The sequence below is a fragment of the Epinephelus fuscoguttatus genome, linkage group LG11, assembly GCF_011397635.1.
Source record: "Epinephelus fuscoguttatus linkage group LG11, E.fuscoguttatus.final_Chr_v1".
NCBI classification, from domain to species: domain Eukaryota; kingdom Metazoa; phylum Chordata; class Actinopteri; order Perciformes; family Serranidae; genus Epinephelus; species Epinephelus fuscoguttatus.
Genome location: NC_064762.1, coordinates 10,319,148 through 10,340,150, shown reverse-complemented (window position 1 = coordinate 10,340,150; position 21,003 = coordinate 10,319,148). Strand labels below are relative to the sequence as shown.

Below are 21,003 nucleotides of genomic sequence, written 5' to 3'. Positions count from 1 at the left end.
CCACCTGCATTTTCCACTAATGTGAGCTCAGATTACAAACTGCTGCTGGTTGTACCTGAGAAACACCAACAACATTGAATCTCTCTAAAGTCATTGTTCTTTAACTCAGAGATAAATCCTACAGAATATTTCAAACAGATATTTAGAATCAGCCAATCAGCATCCAGAACCCTTCCTCCTGTGCAGGTAAACAGTGACACAATGTGCAGTCAAACATGATCAGATTCCTCTGGTGGGATTCTCACCTGCTGAACTCACCTCAGGTCGACTTACAGACACTTTCCACCTTCATGTGTGGAGGAAACACTGGGAGAGAAGATGCTGCTCATTTCTTCCTCATCCGTCCTGGTGTCTGTGCGTCTGATCTGAAGACACCGTCATACCTTCAGAACTTGACTGAAAAAAACAGAGTGACGTTAAAACCAGTCTAACCAGTGTCTGTTTAGTGTACCAGAGGCTTTATGTCCTTACTCCTCTCCCTTACCTACCTGTGACCTTCTTGTTATTATACCTGATGAGGGTTGACCTTGAGACAGTGTTGTACCTTTCCTCCATAACACCTACACCCAATCAGTGTCAGAGACTTCACTGATCAGATGGTGTAGTTCCACAAACTGTCCACTTGATGGCGCTGACTAACCATTTAATGTGTTCAAGTTCAGCTCAGCTCAGAAAGACGTCATGGATGAGAAGCAATTTGGAAAAGTCTCAGCGATGAGACAAAATGTGAGGTTTGTTTGTATTTATTTACATTATCTTACCTTATCCTGTTGGGGTCACGGGGCTGGAGCCTATCCCAGCTGACACTGGGTGAGAGGTGGGGTACACCCTGGACAGGTCACCAGACTATCACAGGGCTGACACATAGAGACAGACAACCATTCACACTCACATTCACACCTACGGACAATTTAGAGTCACCAATTAACCTGCATGTCTTTGGACTGTGGGAGGAAGCTGAAGCACCTGGAGGAAACCCACACTGACACAGGGAGAACATGTGTGTGTGAGGACAACCTCAGAAACCATGGGCTATTTTCTGAAGATGATAACCTGCTGGGGGGCAGCGATCAATAATCTGTAAGATCCGATGTAGCCAGCAGAGATCTGGTCCCAGACTTCTTCGTCTTTGTCCCTCTGATTGTTCACAGTTCCTGAACAGCAACTGGTCTTTACTAAACCTGGTGCGTGGGTTTCCTCCAGGTGCTCCAACATGTTCTCCCCGTGTCAGCGTGGGTTTCCTCCAGGTGCTCCAACATGTTCTCCCCATGTCAGCGTGGGTTTCCTCCAGGTGCTCCAGCTTCCTCCCACAGTCCAAAGACATGCAGGTTAATTGGTGACTCTAAATTGTCTACAGGTTTCTGGTGACCTGTCCAGGGTGAGCCCCGCCTCTCATCCAATGTCAGCTGAGATAGGCTCCACCCCCTGTGACCCCAACAGGATAAGTGGTTACAGAAGTGTTGTGACATCATTTTGTTCCCAACAAATTATACAGTGTTCATCAGTAAAGTAAAGTACATCTGAAGAATTTGTTCATCCAGACCTGATGTGTGATTTAAGTGTTCCCATCATTTTTTTGAGCAGTGTGTATTATTTCTCTCATGCTATACATAATCTAAAACATAAAAACTACACATGCATTGTTACAAAACAAAGAGAGCAGGTATGGAAATAAATATGCAAACTATTTACTGCAGAACAGCCAGTTACAGTAAGTCCTCGCACTGCCTCCTCTTGTTTACCTCATATTCAGATTTGGTCATTCGGAGACATGAATGTCTGAGTGTGAAACTAACAGGTATTGTAATAATAATAACTCCAGGTAATGCCAAAGATGTACAGAATCTTAAAAAGCAAGCATGAGGTGAGGACAGCGGCCGACTCTAAGCCTGTTTCATTACAGGCACTAACAGAGTCACCAGTCTTAAATTCAAGGATGGGGTCAGGTCCAGTCTTAAAGGACTGGGCAGCAGACATGATTGTAGATAACTGTTCAGCTCTGGTAGTGAGCAGGTACAAGTCTGTAAAACTGGTGATGCTAATAAATCAACAGAGATGAGGTGTGGACAGAAGAAACTGTTGTTGCTGTGGCCAGATAATACAAATGAGCAGATGTTTATCAGAGGAGTATATGTGTGTGTGTCTTGTTGATAAAATCTGCCCCTCTGGTGTACTTTGCATACACTGTCTTCAGGCCTGCATACCTTGTGTTTAATAAGCAGATGTAGATTTTCATGACATGATCAGACACGCCATCATCAGTTACATTTACTGTGGACTGTTTGGATGTGAGGGACAAAACAACAACTTGACGGAAGGAACGCGTCCAGGTCACTGACGGCTCGGAGCTGTCAGAGGTACATTCTCTAACATGTGTTTCTGCCGTATGTAGTGATTTGTGTGAGGAAATCAGATTGTAAACAGTCAGAAAAATAGATCTGACGGATCAAGAAGAGGCTGTGCAGTTTACTGCCGCTATATTTTACTGACCTGTTTTATTCTCTTCCTCTCCTCCCTTAAAGAAGAAAACAGCCCCTGGTTCCAAATGAAGACTTTCCTTTAAAGGTCTTTTTACTCATCTGTCCCTTAGTATAGTGTTTGTGAGGACAGTGTGTGTGAACAGTGTTTGTGGGGACATTGTGCCTTAAGTGAACTCTCAAAGAATTGTTTCTGGTTAAATTCTCTTCAGACAGACATCAACTCTGATGAACGGTCTGCAGAAACATAAAGAATTAAAGAATTACTTTCCCCAAAAAATCCCCATCAGTACACCGTAAAATATTTAACTGTGCATTTACAGTAATTACTGGCGACTAGTTGCATCTACCAGTTGGACTTTAAGGTGATAATAATGTAATTTAAATAAAATTAAATAAAAATATTACAGGTACATATTGTAACTTTATGGAAATAATTTTCAGTGTTAGTGACTCACCTTGTGTTACCCTGAATTCGTGAAGAAAAATTTTCTGGCGTGCCTCCAGTGTTTCCTGTCCAGGGCGCAGATAAACCTCAGACCTTTATAAATATACATGTTTTATTACCATTTCATTTTGTCACACAAAAATAACCCATGGAAATATATAATGTTAACTACCAAGAAAAGACCAGACCAGAAAAATCCATTAAATTCTTTGTCAGCCAGTGATATACCTGTCACAGGGTGGTTTATGTGTGTGTGTGTTTGGTTGGGGCTCAATATCCACATACTCAGTGGGTTGTTGGTTTTCTTTATCCTCTTCATCTGCCTCTTCGTCACTTGCATCAGTCTCCATTTTGGACACGTCAGTCACATCCTGCACGTCGTATAACAGACCTCTCTTTGCCAGTTCTGGGATGGAAAAGTAAAAAAAAAACAAAAAAAACCTACATAATAATAATAATAAAAATAATAATAATATTGTCATTACATCCCCACATTCAGGAACATTCTCATCTGATGCAACAAGCATCCCCCAAAACACTGTTTCTGTCTGAGGCCACAAGCTGCTGTTTGGACAAAGGCCAGAAAATACAGAACAGGATCAGTTCAATATATTTTTAACTGATAAGATACAGTTTCAAATACTGTTGCAGAAAGAAGTTCAAATACTGCACCCAGAAATATTTTATTCATTTGTTCATGTCTGGTCTAAACTCAAAATATTACCAGAGGAAACATAGTTAAGAACGTAGTTATAGTGATTCATCAAAGACATTTTATTTCTATTGGTATTTTTTACTTTATGTAAACATGTAAAAGGTGCACACGTTCTGTGTAAAGTACAAATGCTACACTGACTACCACTCTGAAAATAACAAGCTGTAAATCAAATCTGATAAATGTTTTTCACAGTAAATATCTACCTGATCTATTCTCATAATCACTAAAAATGTTTAATAGATTTTAGAGATCAGCTCAACAGTCTGCAGGTTGTGTGAGCTCACGACCAGACGGCCGAACCTATGAACACATTTACTGTCCAACAGCAGTGGAAGGATAAACAGCACAAGGATTAACACTGACAGTGTTAACCTGTGTTTTTCTTTCTTTCTTTAAATCTTTACAGATTTATTTTAGGACAGTTAAAAGTGATGTTTTAATCTTACAGCTGTGGGCCATAGAGGTTTATATGAAATGCATACTGTATGTAATGAACAGAGAGTTTCACCTTACGCAGTGTTGGCTTCATGGTGTGTATCGTCATGGAAAGGTATCTATCTGTGTGTTCAGTGTGTGCAGAGCTCCTTCTGTCTGATCATCATATTACTGCAGAATTCTGAAGACGTGTCTGTCTTGTGTTGCAGGTATTTGGTCATCCTCTTCCCACTGTGGTACCGCTTCAGACGAACCATCAAGACCTCTGTGCTGGTCTGCATTGTGGCCTGGGTCCTTCCTTTCATCTGTATCCTCCCTCCACATGTATCCAGTTCTGCTGCAGCCAACTTAATCGAATCCATCTTTTTACTTCTTCCCCTCCCACTGCTCATATTCTTCGTGGGTGGGACCCTCAGAGCTCTGTCTGCCTCCATCTCGGTCCCCTCTGATGAAAAACGACGAATTGCAGGAATGGTGGTCCTGGTGCTGCTTATTTACATCCTGCTGTTCCTGCCCTACATCATTTCAACCATGGCCGATGAACTGGTTAATGTCACTCTTTCATTACTGTCTCTTGTGTTAATTAAGTTGACTCCTATTGCAGATTTAGTTCTGTATGTTTTCATGAGGGAAGGGACCACACACAGTCTCCTGGCCTCTGTGAGTTGTTGCAGAATGGACAGCAATGAAATCAGAAGTCCAGCAGTACTAGTGGTGATGACGTGTCCACAGTCAGCTTCATGTAGGCAGAGACAGACAGGGACAGAGACAGAAGAGAAAACAGACAGAGACATGCAGGCAGACAGAAAGGACAGAGAAAGGATTTCCAGTGAGACACCTGACTGTAGATACGAGGACGCCTCGTCCTGACTTTGCTGTGGGAGTTCTGCTTGCTGGTTTGTTAACCTTGCTGTGGTTCACTGTGACGCCTTCAACAACTGGAAGTCTGTTCTTTATTAGTCTGTGAGCTGATGTCATTATTATCCTTTAAAACAGTCCTCACAACTTATGAAAAACCCTTTTGATCCTTTGATCCATGGACCCTGACAGACTGAAGGAATATGAATAATTTACAGGGTAATCCAGGAACACACACATAATCTGAGGCAGACAACAACCTGCTTTATACATCTGAAGAACTTCTCTAAAAAAATCAACTGTTTGGGATCCAGACCAGGCCTCTAATGGAGACAGGCCTTTATTTGACATAATGTGGAGCCACACCGGGCTGGTTAAAGGGATTGGGTGTTTAATTGGGATGAGGCTTTTAATTGAAGTTTTAGGTTGTTTATTTTCCTCAACATCATAAATAATGCATGTCCAAAATTGTGTTTTGATTTTATTGTTTGTTAGACTTTGTACAGATCATAAACTAAACTACACACTGTTTGTTTTCTTTATTTAATGTAAGTTTTATTTTGGGCGTTTTAGTGAGAGGCCTGTTTGTTTTCAGGATGTGACTCAGAGCAGATACTTTACAGCTGTTCAGTGATTTGCAATATGGATAAAATCTTACATCACAGTTTATGTAATGGTTGAACTTGTATATTTTCTGAAAATTCAATTAAAAATCTGTTTCTTGACAAAATCGTGAATGTCTACCAGAGTTCCGGAACATTTATAGGGGCTGAACAAGTCCCTGCCTCGGAGTAGGTACTCAGAACGGCCCCGAAAAACTCCTGGCTGGGGCTTGGGGGTTACTTGGTGCTGATTGGATATACTCAAGGCGGGATGGGACGTCAACAGAAAGCAACAAAACAGCCGGCATTTTTAAAACTCAGCAGATGAGGAGTCCTCTTGTTCATAGCTTCCACTGCCATGTAAATGAAGAGACATGCCAGAAACCCAGCAACCACCTCAGCTCCTTCCATGTTGATAATCGTCTTTCTTATGTCTGCTTTCTTCTTCTTACTTCTGCTTCTTCTTCTTTGTTGTTGTTCTTGTTTGTTTGTTTCATTGCTGCGTCGCCCCGGTCAAAATGGTCGCTCAACGATTACATCACATCCAGAACCCGGTAACTTTACAGTTACCTTCCTCCTACTCCGCCGCACAGTGGAGACACAGCGGTTGAGAGGGCCCCCCAAATAGTACCAGGAACTTCTTCAGTGGAAACGGGCCTATCAGGGTGGAGGAGATAAACACAGAGGCAGGAAGTAAAACAACACATGACACATGAGGAGAGTAACTACAAAATAAAACAGGAAACAGACTAAACCTGAACAAATAACATAAAACAAGGAACACAACAATTTCAATTCTATTTTATTTATAAAGCCCAATATCACAAATCAATATTTGCCTCAGAGGCTTCACAGCATACGACATCCCTCTGTCCTTAAGACCCTCACAGCTGATCAGGAAAACAATGGTAGAAACCTCAGGAAGAGCAACTGAGGAGGGATCCCTCTTCCAGGATGGACAGACGTGCAATAGATGTTGTACAGAACAGATCAGCATAATAAATTAACAGTAATCCATATGACACAATGAGACAGAGAGAGAGAGAGAGAGAGAGAGAGAGAGAGAGAGAGATTGACATAAAGACAGATAATCAAACCCACATTACTGTATGTTAGTGAAGTGTGGAGTCCTCTTGTAAATCAAGACCAACTACAGTCCTACACACTGAGATTTGTAAGAGAATACTCAGAGTCCACAGGAACGCCTTGATGCTGAGCTGAACTCAGCCAATATTCCCCCTTTAATACAAAAAAGAGCAATTAAATTGGACTGGAGTTCATCTCCTCACAGCTCACACTGTGTCTGTTTATTTAGTCCTACACTTCTATTTTTTCTTCAAAATTTACATCTATGATTTTGTATTGAAATGTTGTTGTTTATTGTTTCTTTATTGATCTTAAGCAAAGTTACTTACTATACAGTAGACCTATCACACACACACACACACACACACATAAAAAATAACATCACATAAATGCCGGTTCATCTCCTTACAGCTCATGGTCTGCTTTATTCCACTACTCTATTGTTTTTTTTTTGTTGGTTTTCACACACAAACACATAAAACGTGTTTATAGGTAAACAGAAAGGAGACATATGACACATGTATGTATATATAGTATGTAGACCAAGTGAACAGATTAGGCAGCTTTTATAGCTTGGAAGCCCAGGTGAGCCTAATCATGGTAACAACCCTCCCATGTCAGCCAGCTGCCTGATGAGACTGGCTGAAACATTCTCAAAGACATTGGGAGGGGCGTCACAGTACTGTATATATATTTCTCTATTTTGCTCTGCGAGTGTCATACTGTATGTGTAATCAGTTGTAAATTTTATTCACTGTCTTTTAAATGTTTTTATGCTTTGGCAACACGTAAAATGTCATGCTAATAAGAGCCAGCCCTAACTAAGGGCTGGTACAAGGCAAGCCTGAGCCGGCCCTAACTATAAGCTTTATCAAAGAGGAAAGTCTTAAAGGTAGGGTCTGGAGGATTTTCCAGTTGCTGTTTGTAAACACACATTCAAATTTGGCCCCTCCTATCAGGCTCAACTCTCCCGGGTGTATGGAGCCTGGAGGTATGGAAGAAGGCTCCACAGAAGAGGTTCAGGCAAGGCTTGCGCTGGTGCATGCTCGGACACGCTCGGGCACGGCATCTGCGCTCTCTCATTGGCTGGGGAAATCTCCGCCCAGAAGCAGTCCGAGCTCACAAAAACATCAAAATACAGTTAAAGGGCAGGAGCTCTGCAAACAGAGTCACCACCACACATGAGTAGAAGCCCATAGGTGATGATTAAGCAGGATTTCATTTGTATATGTCTATATTTTGTTTTGTTTGAAAATCCTCCAGATCCTACCTTTAAAGTCTGGTCTTAAATGTGGAGACGGTGTCTGCCTCCCGGACCACAACAGGAAGATGATTCCACAGGAGAAGAGCCTGATAGCTGAAGGCTCTGGCTCCTGATCTACTTTTGGAGAGTTTAGGGACCACGAGTAACCCTGCGTTCTCAGAGCGCAGTGTTCTGGTGGGATAATATGGCACTATGAGCTCTCTAAGATATGACGGAGCTTGACCATTTAGAGTTTTATAAGTTAACAGTAGGATTTTAAATTCAATTCTGGATTTTACAGGGAGCCAGTGCAGAGAAGCTAAAACAGGAGAAATATGATCTTGTTTCTTAGTTCCTGTTAGTACACGTGCCACTGCATTCTGAATTAGCTGGAGAGATTTTAAGGACTTACTAGAGCTACCAGATAATAGAGAGTTACAATAATCCAGCCTTGAGGTAACAAAAGCGTGGACCAATTTTTCTGCATCTTTTCGGGTCAGGATAGGCCTAATTTTCGCAATATTACGCAGATGAAAAAATGCAGTCCGTGAGGTTTGTTTTAAATGAGAATTACAGGACAAATCTCGGTCAAATATTATACTCTGTAACTAACTTTATATAGCCTGTTAATAAAGACATACTAATCATATCCAATAAAGATGTGATAACTTCTTTACAGCTTCTTTAAGTAGCAAAGTTCAGTGAAGTAAAGCTGCGCCGACCAACATTAAATCCACAGGGTTTGAGGTCGTCTCCCTCCTACAAAGAGCACAGAGACACTGAGGAGCCATAGGACCAGAACCCAAAGCCAGGATAAAGAGGTTCAGTGAAGGTGGTGTTGAAGGTGTGGAGGTGGATCCGTGAGCCAGAGGAGATTCTGTAGAAGGACAGAGTGCCGGCAGGACAGTCCACATACACTGCTACTCTACCAGAGGAGGAGGAGGAGGAGGAGGGGAAAGAGAGGACTGCTTCTCTGTTTTTGTGACAGACAGAGAAACGGCCACCGTCAGAGCATTTCAGACTCCAGGACTGATCATTCCCTCCAAACACACGGTCATCACTGTATCCTCCCCTTTTGATTCCTCTGTATGTCACTGATATATAAACCCCACTTTTCCACTTCACCTCCCAGTAACAGCGACCAGTCAGAGCATTTCCACACAGCAGCTGAACCCAGTAGTCAAACCTCTCTGGGTGATCAGGATATGGCTGCTCCTCTGCCTCATATATCACCTTCCTCTTGTTTTCAGACAGTGTGAGTTGTCTGTGTGCTGTGTTTGTGTCCAGTGTGAGCTCACAGTAATCTGAGGAGGGAAGAGAAAAAGATGGCAGCAGTTTATCATCAAACACATCTGAAGGGTTTATTCTTAGCAGTACTGTTTTAATGAATCATCACCACAACTACCATCTTGTTATTTAAAGATGAACTGACTGCTGTTTTGTCACAATGTGTGAAACTGAATCCACACTTACACTTCCTCACACCAGGTTTTAACATCTGCTGTCCACCGTGGTCCAACCTGGAGGAGGAAACAGTCAGAATGATTTTCTATCCAACATGAGTCCTAACTGCTGCTCAGCATGAAGCAGTGTCACTCAGCGTGACAGAGAAATAGGCTGAAACTCATCTGTGTCAACTGTCTCCATGATTCTGTTACTGGTGTCTGGACTGGTGACTGGTGTGTCTACGAGCCACTACAGCATTTGGCTGGTATTGTTTTCACCTCTTGAGTCTGTATTTGTTATAATAGCAAAATGTGTCCCTGGAGACACCTTCTGTAGTGGAAACTATGAGAGGTGTACAAAGTCATCATCATCTGTATCTGTTCAACCAAAAAAGTTAGTCATGGAGTACCACAAGGTTCTGTGCTTGGAACAGTTCTATTCACTTTATACCAGTGACGGCTGCTGGTCTTTCAAAGAGGGGAAGTTCACTTTAAGTTTATATCATAAAATGTGTCATGTTGAAGTGAGGCAGTAACTTATAAAAGGAACATTAAATTGAAATCGTTTTTCAACCACACTCATGCCACAGAACAACAGCAAAACACACCTCAAAGATTTTCAGATGGGTTAAAACACCTGAACTGTACTGTACGAACGGTGAAAATGAGCTTCATCGCTTATGGAAATAAGGAACTCCAGATGGCACTCTGTCAGAAGATTTCACTCGCAAATATCCGCATGGGACTGAGCTCGAAATGCGAAGCGCTGTCAATCACAAAGGGGTTCCGCCTTTTAGAAAATTCCGCCAATCATCATGCATACACCGAGAGTCCTCTCCCACCTACCGCTCCATTAGGTCCCAGGGAAGTTGAGCCTCCCTGGAAGTGACAATTTTGTCGCATTTATCCAATGAGTGTCTCGCTTTGCTGCATGAAAAAAACCTGCTCAGCACTGTTTCATAGGAATGCTTGGAGGCTCCACGTCCACTGTGCTGACACGAGAATGTATGACAGGGAGGTTGCATTTGAAAACTGGTGATAAACAGCTGACGTTTGAACATCATAGTCATGATGTTAAATGCATCCTAGCGCAAGTTTAATGCAATGTAAATTCTCATTTTAATGTAAATTCAATAGTGCATATTTGACCATTTCTTCTATGAAATTTTAGGGGAAGTTCAACCTCCCTTGTTGTCTGAGAGCAATGGCCCCTGCTTCATACATGCTTCCCTTAGCTAAATTAAAAATCACTCTGTAAACTGTTATGCAGATGATACACAGTTATATCTATCAATCAAGCCAGAAGAAATGGATCAGTTAACTTAACTTTTTATTTTATTTTATTTAACCAACAATTTCTCAATTCATTCATTTATTTTCGATAACCTCTTATCCTGTTAGGGGTTGGAGGGGCTGGAGCCTATCCCAGCTGACACTGGGTGAGAGGCAGGGTACACCCTGGACAGGTCACCAGACTATCACAGGGCTGACACATAGAGACAGACAACCATTCACACTCACATTCACACCTACGGACAATTTAAAGTCACCAAATAACCTGGAACCCGGAGCACCCGGAAAAACCAACGCTGACACAGGGAGAACATGCAAACACACAGACTCTCAAACTCCTCCAGCCGGGTTCGAACCAGGAACCCTCTTGCTGTGAGGCAACGCTAACCACTGCACCACCATGACCAAGATTTGTCTTTTAACTCCCATATCAAACACACTACGTCTGCGTTCTGTCACCTGCATAAGGGGCTGTATATATGTTGTGTTTTCTTACGTCCTCAAACTCATTGTTTTCAATGTAGACGCGTGGTAGGGGCCGTTTTTACAAAGCTTCCTTGGACAAAGAGTTGCTCCTCATGAAGAAATTCTAAGAAAATTCTTAGAATTGGGACATTTTCTTAGAATTTCACCTTACAGTTAAGACTAGGTCCTTATAGAGATAAGTTATTCACAAAGCATGTAAAACCTTACAAGAGCTCCTAAGGTGAAAAAGGAGGACTTTAAGAGGTTTAAGAGTTTCAGAGGAGAAAATAATGGAAACACAAAGAGGTCAGAGAAATGGTCTCTAAACACTGGATGACACTGAGTAAAGGAAATGCTTCGTTTTAGATAATGCAGGGAGAATATGTGTGGTTGATCTTATTAGGGATATGCAGACATTTTCCACCTAACACAAGAATGTTATAACGCCAGAAATAAAATGATCACAATTTTGAGATATTTGGAAAACTTTGAAAACATATGAGAGCAGCAGTGATGAGTTGAGTCTGTCTCAACCTGTGATAAATATGGAGGAGAAGTTGATCATTTTAGTGCAGGGCTGTCAGAGCTTTACATCTGTCTCAAGGAACTGAAGTAAATAGGCTATGATATGGTGCTTGTTGAGGTTGCTTAGCAACCTCATACAACCTGCCATCGTGCTTTGAAATTTGGCCCAGAAAAGGCACAAGAGTAGCACCTAACACCTGACCTCGCGTTTTCCAGGTGGTTTAAGATGTAGCATGTGTATGGCCCCTAATATCACAAAAATCAGTCACATCCTGTCTCAAAAAGACAGAAAAACAAGTCCACACATTACTTATTTCTGGGCTGGATTATTGTACTTCCTTTTTATCAGATCAAGTCTCTAAAGACTCTCCAGCTGATTCAGAATACTGCAGCAAGATAACTGACAGGAATTGGGAAAAGATTTTAGGTTTTAGATTAGGGAAATTTTAGGTTCTGTTGAAGGTGGCAAAAAGAGAAAAATATTCTATACAATAATATCCCATCTCCTCACCACCACAACTAATTCCTGAGATTGCTGACTAAAACATTAACCTGATGTTCTCAAGCTACAATATTTTTATGTACATAACCCAAGCCAAATCAAATTTTAATTGGTTCCTTATGCTTTAAAAATAGGAGACGATGTGTTCAACTCGCAGAAACAAAAAACTGGGTGCTGAATTCCAAATAAAGTGTAAGTGTTTTTGAATTTTCCTTACACTTCAACATATTCTGAGGTACCTCAGTATGTTCCTATTTACTGAAACTTATTGACATACTCATAAACTCATGTATTCATGTCTAGTTATTCTCAGGTACTCCTATAATCATCCTCTTGGTAATCACCCTTGTATATTGTATTCATCATTTTCTGTTTTATGCAAAGTTAGCCCTCTGCGCCCTGAGTCTGTGTCTGAAAGACATAAATAATATGTCATCATTTTAAAGTCCAATGCTGTATATATTTTATATATTCTATATTCTAACTGAATATTAAAAGTGGAGCTAAGTAACACATATGCTACAGCTAAAACTACAGGTTCTGAGATTTATTTTGATGTATAATTTAGGGTTTTAAAAGAAATCCAGCTGCCAACCAGGCTTTTGTCTCACTACTCAAAGTCAAGGGATCTCACAGGTCACTGAACATCAATAGGTGTTGAAATATTTAGGTCTGGACGCACCAACCGGCCGACATTGCCATCACTAGAGATATGCTGATAGTAGGGGCTGAAATGAGAGTATTTAACACCCAAGTTTTTCTAATGATCGTTTCCATTGGATAAGACCTCTGGGGATCCATGTGTTTCCTAATTGAGGCTTACTCACTTCCTCTGAACAGAATTAGGAGAAGTACACCATCCTTAATGATGACTGACCAAAGTGGAAGGACATGGAATTAAAGAAATTAGAAGCACTGCAGTGTGCGAGCTTTTGATGTCTGTTCATACCTGAGAGTGTCCAGTCTCCAGCGTGGATCATCCAGTCCAGCAGAGAGAAGCTTCACTCCTGAGTCTCCTGGATGATTGTAGGTCAGGTCCAGCTCTCTCAGATGGGAGGGGTTGGAGCTCAGAGCTGAGGCCAGAGCAACACAGCCTTCCTCTGTGATCAGACAACCTGACAGTCTGGAGTGAGGAGAACATTGTAAAATCTGTGTTTTAGAAAATCATGTCAGCAGGAAAATCCCACAGATTTTGACCATTTTCACTAACAGAACAGAAAGCAGGGTGGACAGAATTGAAATGATCAACTTTTTAAAAACTGTCCTGTAAAATTAAACTTAAAATTAAAATTAAACTTAATTTACCTAAAGTGTATATCCAAGGCATTCCCAAAGTACAATGATATCACTATTACTATTAATCACTGTAATTAAGAAGCTGCAGATGACTACAACTGGGGGGTATAAGCTGGAAAACACAACGGAACCATATCATGAAGCCTCACATAGTCCAAATTCAAAGTAGAGAACAATATCACAGAAAATAAATATTTTCCACCTGTTTTTCTGAGGTTGCGTCCAGTTGCTTTTTAAAAAAAGAGAGTAAAACAATGAACTGAATGTGAGATGAGTGAAAAACTTGACACAGACAGAAAGATCTATTAGGAGCTTACTGTGTATAAAAACACTTCTAGAAAACCTGAATTAACAAAGATATTTCAGATAACAGAGGAGCCATTTGTTTATCATTTCTGAACATTTATAACAGTCTGTGGTGTCAGTAACCCGTTCAAAAGCGCACTTAACGTCAGAAGTGTCATTGACAAATCACTGACTATTGATTGGCTCTGTGCAGAGAGAGTGAGGCAGGTCCTTCCATTCAACACAGGCCGTTTTGGAATATTGTTTCCTATAGTGAGAGTATGGAAGCTCCTATTGGCTCATATGAGGTGTCAATCAAAAGGTCAGTGTTCAATTGCCATTTTGATGGCAATAAATTGGCACATTTACATATAAATGGGGGGTTTTGTGTGCAGGAAGTAGAGAAATATGAACATTCAAAACAATGCAACAGCAGTTTGTGGATATCTATAGATGTAATAATGGGATTGGACGAAATAGTTCCGTGGCTTAAGATCACCTTGCCCTTTCGAATTGAGCACCGTTTTTGTTGGAATACAATCAGTCTGTGGATATTAAATAAACTTAAACTTATCATAATGCATAATTGGTGAGTTACAACTATTTGTTTTTTGTTTTTTTTGGTCTTATGTCTGACTGAAGCGTTTATTGGACCTGCTGTGGGGGTTGTATCTTGAAATGGTTCGCATCAAACCACAAGGAGCATAGCTTTCGAAAAATAGGTCAAATGGGTGAACCACTTAAATACAGCATATACAACAGTTGTTTACATATTATAATCATCAAATAAAACCTTATGATGACCTAGTGATGGGACGTCAGATTGTTATCAAACAATACATGAATACAGACCTGAGGATTTCAAGTTTACAGTATGGACTTTCCAGCCCAGTAGACAACAGCTTCACTCCTGAATCCCGTAGGTCATTGTTACTCAGGTCCAGGTCTCTCAGACTGGAGGACTGGGAGCTGAGAACTGAGGACAGAGCTTCACAGCTTCTCTCTGACAGGTTACAAAAGGCTAGTCTGTGAAATGATTAGCAGATAAAAACAAGCAAAATGTTTAATTTGTCATGTATTAAATTAAGCATATTTGAAATTGTTCATAAATCCACTTACAGAGCTTTGTTGGAGGCTTTGACCACTGGCAGCAGCCTCAGAAGAGCCTCCTCTGAAGTAGAGTATTTCTTCAGGTCAAACACGTCCAGATCTTTTTCTGATGACAGTAAGATGAAGACCAGAGCTGACCACTGAGACGGAGACAATTTATCTGTTGAGAGACGTCCTGAACTCAGGTACTGTTGGATCTCCTCCACTAGAGAACGATCATTCAGTTCATTCAGACAGTGGAACAGGTTGATGCTTCTCTCTGCAGACAAATTCTCACTGATCTTCTTCTTGATGTACTCAACTGTTTCCTGATTAGTCTGTGAGCTACATCCTGTGTCTGTCAGCATGCCTCGTAGAAGGGTCTGATTGGTCTGCAGTGACAGACCCAGGAGGAAGCGGAGGAACAAGTCCAGGTGTCCATTTCGACTCTGTAAGGCCTTGTCCACCGCACTCTGGTAGAGATGTTTTTCTTTAGGTTTGTCTCTGAAGACTTTAGGCCGCCGGGGGGTGCCTGTTTGTTCTTCTGCCATCAGGTTGACTCCAGAGTTGTTGAACTTTCGATGGACGTGAAGAGCAGCCAGAAACTCCTGAACACTCAGATGGACGAAGCAGAACACCTTGTCCTGGTACAGTCCTCTCTCCTCTTTAAAGATCTGTGTGAACACTCCTGAGTACACTGAGGCTGCTCTGATATCAATGCCACACTCTGTCAGGTCTGATTCATAGAAGATCAGGTTGCCTTTTTGCAGCTGATCAAAAGCCAGTTTTCCCAGAGATTTAATCATCTTCCTGCTCTCAGGACTCCAGTGTGGATCTGTCTCAGCTCCTCCATGATACTTGACGTTCTTCAGTTTGGTCTGAACCACCAGGAAATGGATGTACATCTCAGTCAGGGTCTTGGGAAGCTCTCCTTCCTCTCTGGTCTTCATCACATCCTCCAGAACTGTAGCAGTGATCCAGCAGAAGACTGGGATGTGGCACATGATGTGGAGACTCCGTGATGTCTTGAGGTGGGAGATGATTCTTCTAACCTGCTTCTTCTTTCTGAATCTCTTCCTGAAGTACTCCTCCTTCTGTGGATCAGTGAACCCTCTGACCTCTGTAACCATGTCAACACACTCAGGAGGGATCTGATTGGCCGCTGCAGGTCGTGTGGTTATCCAGAGGCGAGCAGAGGGAAGCAGTTTCCCCCTGATGAGGTTTGTCAGCAGCACATCCACTGAGGTGGACTCTGTAACATCAGTCAGGATCTCATTGTTGTGGAAGTCCAGAGGAAGTCGACACTCATCCAGACCGTCAAAGATGAACACAACCTGGAACTCTTCAAACCGGCAGATTCCTGCTTCTTTGGTTTCAGTAAAGAAGTGATGAACAAGTTCCACCAAACTGTACTTTTTCTCTTTCAGCACATTCAGCTCTCTGAAAGTGAATGGAAATGTGAACTGTATGTCCTGGTTGGCTTTGTCTTCAGCCCAGTCCAGAGTGAACTTCTGTGTTAAGACTGTTTTCCCAATGCCAGCCACTCCCTTTGTCATCACTGTTCTGATTGGTTTGTCTCTTCCAGGTGAGGCTTTAAAGATGTCTTCTTGTCTGATGGTTGTTTCTGGTCCGTCTGGTTTCCTGGAGGCTGTTTCAATCTGTCTGACCTCATGTTCATCATTGACCTCTGCAGTCCCTCCCTCTGTGATGTAGAGCTCTGTGTAGATCTGATTCAGAAGGGTTGGGTTTCCTGCTTTAGCGATCCCCTCAAACACACACTGGAACTTCTTGTGCAGGTTCGATTTGAGTTCACGTCGGCACACTGCAGCAACAGTCCCTGAATGAACAAAGAAGTAATTAATCAGTGTATGTTTCAGTCAGTCTTACAAATTACTTACAAAGCCCTGATAGGCCCTGCTCCAAGTTATGTATCTGATCTGTTATTGCCTAATGTCCCTTTTTGCACCTTAAGATCCTCGGGTGTGTCGCTCCTTGTATATGATCCAGTTTAATTCATGATAGAGCCTTTTCAGTCAGAGCTCTTACACATTTAATGACAGTGATACACTGCTCAAAAAATGAAGGGAACACTTAATGGTCCCAGTCTAACAGGAAGTGAGTTAAACTTCAGGGATATCAATCTGTCCATTTAGGAAGCACAAGTGACTGTGAATCAGTTTCAGCTGCTTTGGTGCAAATCAAAGTGACAACAGGTGCAGTGGAGAGGCAAAAGCAAGACAACCCCGAAAAGGACAGACAGCTGCTCTCTCCTTATCCTTTCTGACTGATTCTTCTCTAGTTTGGTCTTCTGCTAGTGTCCTTGTCACTACTGGTAGCATGAGGATGTCACATCCGTACGTGTCTCCCAGCACAGTCTCAAGAGCATGGAGGAGATACCAGGAGACCGGCTGTTACACCAGGAGAGCTGGACAGGGCTTCAAATTAACCCAGCAGCAGGACCAGTATCTGCTTCTTCGTGTGAGGAGGAACAGGAAGAGCACTGCCAGAGCCAAAAATGCAAAATGACCTCCAGCAGGCTACTGGTGTGCATGTCTCTGACCACACTGTCACTGAGAGTGGCATGAGGGCCCCACGTCCTCTAGTGGGACCTGTGCTCACAGCCCAGCACCATGCAGCTCCATCATTCACCAGAAAACACCAGAACAGGTTCACACACACTCAATCAATCAATCAATCAATCAATCAATCAATCAATCAATCAAACTTTATTGATATAGCACTTTTCATACAAAAAAAATACAACACAAAGTTCTTCACACAATAAACACACACACACACACACACACACACACACACACACACACACCATGTGATATCTGTTAAAGTGCTCTTACTGCTCTGCAGACAGTCGGCCAGCTCCTCCTGCTTCATTCTCCTCAGGAAGTTCAGTGTGATCTTCAGAAACGCCTCTCTGCTGCTCTTCCTCTGCTCTTCATCCTCACCATCCAACACCTCCTCATCCTCACTCTGACTCTCTAAGCAGTCAGGGTAATCTGGACTCAGAACCTTCTGGATCTTCTTCAGCTCATTCTCTACAAAACTGATAATGTTCTCCTCCAGCAGCTGGAAAAGAATAAAATGTAAACTTTAACTGGTAGAAGTTGACATCAGATCATCTGTGAGACAGAGAGCTGCAGAGTGCAGCATGGAGACTGGATCAGAATGATAGTCAGAATGGTCAGGCTCTGTCACATCTTAGAGAACTCATAGTGCCATATTATCCCACCAGAACACTGCACTCTGAGAACGCAGGGTTACTCGTGGTTCCTAAAGCTACCAAAAGTAGAACAGGAGCCAGCGCCTTCAGCTATCAGGCTCCTCTTTTGTGAAATCATCTTCCTGTTTCAGTCTGAGAGGCAGACATCGCCTCATTAAGACTAGACTTAAGACTTTCCTCTTTGATAATACTGACTGAGTTAGGGCTGGCTCTTATAGTTAGGGCTGGCTCAGGCCTGCCTTGGACCGGCCCCTAGTTAGGCTGATATAGGCCTGGTCTGCTGCGGGACCTCCTATGACACACTGAGCTCCTCTCCCCTTCTTCTCCATTTGCCTGTTCCGGTCGTGGATGTTACTGACTTCTTCCACAGAGCTTTTGTGCTCCCTCGTCTTTGCAGGATTGCAGTTGCACCTGGAGTGCTGGTTGCAGTTATGCTGCCGACGTGGTCCTGCCTAATGCTGACTACTACTGCCATTATTATTACTCATACTAATATTATGCATATATGATTATTATTGTTATGACATTATGACATTGGTGGCATCCACATGAATACCAGGACCAAAAGTTTCCGATGTAAATGAAACAGAATCACACTCAAACTGAAGTTCAGTTCAGTATTTAGTTTGTGTATGTTCTAATTACCAGTAGTAGCTGTGTCTTTACACACCGTTAATATGGAGTCCAGGTATGTTTGATGCTGCTGGGCAGACTGACCACTGGGAACCTTTAAGCTCTGCTGACGAACTCTGTGATAGGATACACAAAAGTTGTTCTGTCACAATAAAGTCAGGTAGAAATCTATAAATTCTGCATGAATATTGAATGTAATGTTTTCAAAGACATCTGTGACGTGATCACATTGCACTGTGTCTCCTATAAATCATGTTTATATACAACTACGTTGAAATAGTACGTTTTTGAGGGGAACTTAATGTAGAGTGAATAACAAAATGATGACATGTTGCGAATTAATGGACCTGGAAAGTAAAAAAAAAACAAGCTCAAACTGAATATAGCATATTTGAGACTCAACATACTCTGGCAGTAACTCAATTCACACCCACAGTAAATGCAAATAACTTTGGTCTTGTTGAGAGAATCGTCTGACAGAGGTATGAAACTGAACTTGCCGTTCAAAAGACACTTTTCTGTATCCATGTCTGCTCACAATGATTTGTGTCTGTTTGCCATCCATAACATTACTGCTGCATCTCTATTCCTAAACTACGGGGTGGGCCGAGGGTCATAATTACAGAACGTATGTGCGTTAATCGCATGTCAAAAAAAATTGTGGCGCTAAAAGGAATTTGCATTAACTCATCATTAACATGTTAACTTTGACAGCCTTATAAAGAATACAGAGTGATAACAAAGACATCAAACCTCATCTTGGCAGGGATGGATAGTTACAGACACAAACATTAGAAATTCTTACCTTCTGTCAGCAGAATGGTGTCCTCCTTTGAAGTCAATTGGTCTGTGCATAGAACGGTTGCTCTTGAAGGACACACAGCTGGGTTCAGGTCCAGGTCCAGGATGGTCTGGTGTCTCATGTTGGATGCTGATTGACTGGTGTCCTTTTTTGAAGTCAATTGGTCTGTACATGGAACGGTCGCTCTTGAAGGACACACAGCTGGGTTCAGGTTCAGGTCCAGGATGGTCTGGTGTCTCATGTTGGATGCTGATTGACTGGTGTCCTTTTTTGAAGTCAATTGGTCTGTACATGGAACGGTTGCTCTTAAAGGACACACAGCTGGGTTCAGCTTCAGGTCCAGGATGGTCTGGTGTCTCATGTTGGATCCTGATAGACTGGTGTAATTCTTTGAAGTCAATTGGTCTGTGCATGGAGCGGTCGCTCTTGAGGGACACACAGCTGGGTTCAGGTTCAGGTCCACGGGGGTCTGGTCTCTCACGTTGGATCCTGATAGAATCAGAAACACTGATAAATTCATGGGTAAAATGAAAATCTGATGAAAATGATGTCTACTTTTGAATATTTTAAAACTGATAACAACAAACTGGGATAATTTATTACTTTTGATCGGAGGGGTGTCCACCTTTGAAGTTTATAGGTTCACCCATAGACGAATCACTGTTGAAGGACCCACAGCTGGACACAGGAGAGTCTGACCTGTTGAACACACACAGAGCTGTGAGTGTGAACAATGATGGTGGAGTGATTTGAGTCATGGACAGTTAGAGATCCTGGTCTCACCTCTGAGCTTTGGTCTGGCTGTCATGTTCCCCACACAGAGTGGTTTTAGAGGGAGGGACTCCCTCCTCTCTGTCCTCACCCTGATTCATAGCAGAGTCCACACCTTCACACAGACACAACAACATGCCGTCACTCAGTACAACAAGTTGCACAGCACAGGACAGATGAACAAAAACACAAACACTATTCTTATTTTCAGCTGATTATACACTAAAGAAAGCAGACTGATTAGATTATATTCTATTTCTGCCAATGTATTCCTCTAAACACTACAACGGAGCTTTAAAGCAGCAGCTTCCAAGCATCATATTGATCTTTTAAACCAAACCAATCAGCATCCAGAACCCTTCCTCCTGTGCAGGTAAACAGTGACACAATGTGACGATCAAACATGATCAGATTCCTCTGGTAGGATTCCCACCTGCTGAACTCACCTCAGGTTGACTTACAGACACTTTCCACCTTCATGTGTGGAGGAAACACTGGGAGAGAAGACGCTGCTCATTTCTTCCTCGTCTGTCCTGGTGTCTGTGTGCGTCTGATCTGAAGACGCCGTTCCACCCTCAGAACTTCATAGTTCATGACTGAAAAACCCCACAGTGACGTTAAAACCAGTCTAACCAGTGGCCAGCCTAAGTATTTCCCTTTCCTCATTCCTCTCCCTTACCTGCCTGGGGTGTTGGCTAATTTATGCTGACATTCTGTTTTTGAGATTTGGAGATTTGTGTTGTTTATGATCCATTTCACAAAGGTTCCAAGACGGAAACATCACGTGCTCAT

The 21,003-nt window shown here is 42.2% G+C and overlaps 1 protein-coding gene across 2 annotated transcripts in view; it reads right to left on the bottom strand.

The window, feature by feature from the left end:
- LOC125896984 (NLR family CARD domain-containing protein 3-like) overlaps positions 1 to 20,756 on the bottom strand; it is a 64,781-nt gene extending 44,025 nt beyond the window's left edge. The window contains exons 1-2 of one of the 2 annotated variants that reach the window (XM_049589993.1): positions 20,645 to 20,756; positions 20,224 to 20,326 (exon numbers count right to left, since the gene is read on the bottom strand). In XM_049589993.1, the coding sequence (XP_049445950.1) occupies positions 20,224 to 20,312 (89 nt within the window). In that variant the 5' untranslated portion in view covers positions 20,313 to 20,326; positions 20,645 to 20,756. Of the gene's footprint in view, positions 1 to 258; positions 472 to 20,223; positions 20,327 to 20,644 lie in introns of those variants that run through there. The other variant, XM_049589992.1, reaches the window with a different exon arrangement.
- Between the last annotated feature and the right edge of the window lie 247 nt (positions 20,757 to 21,003).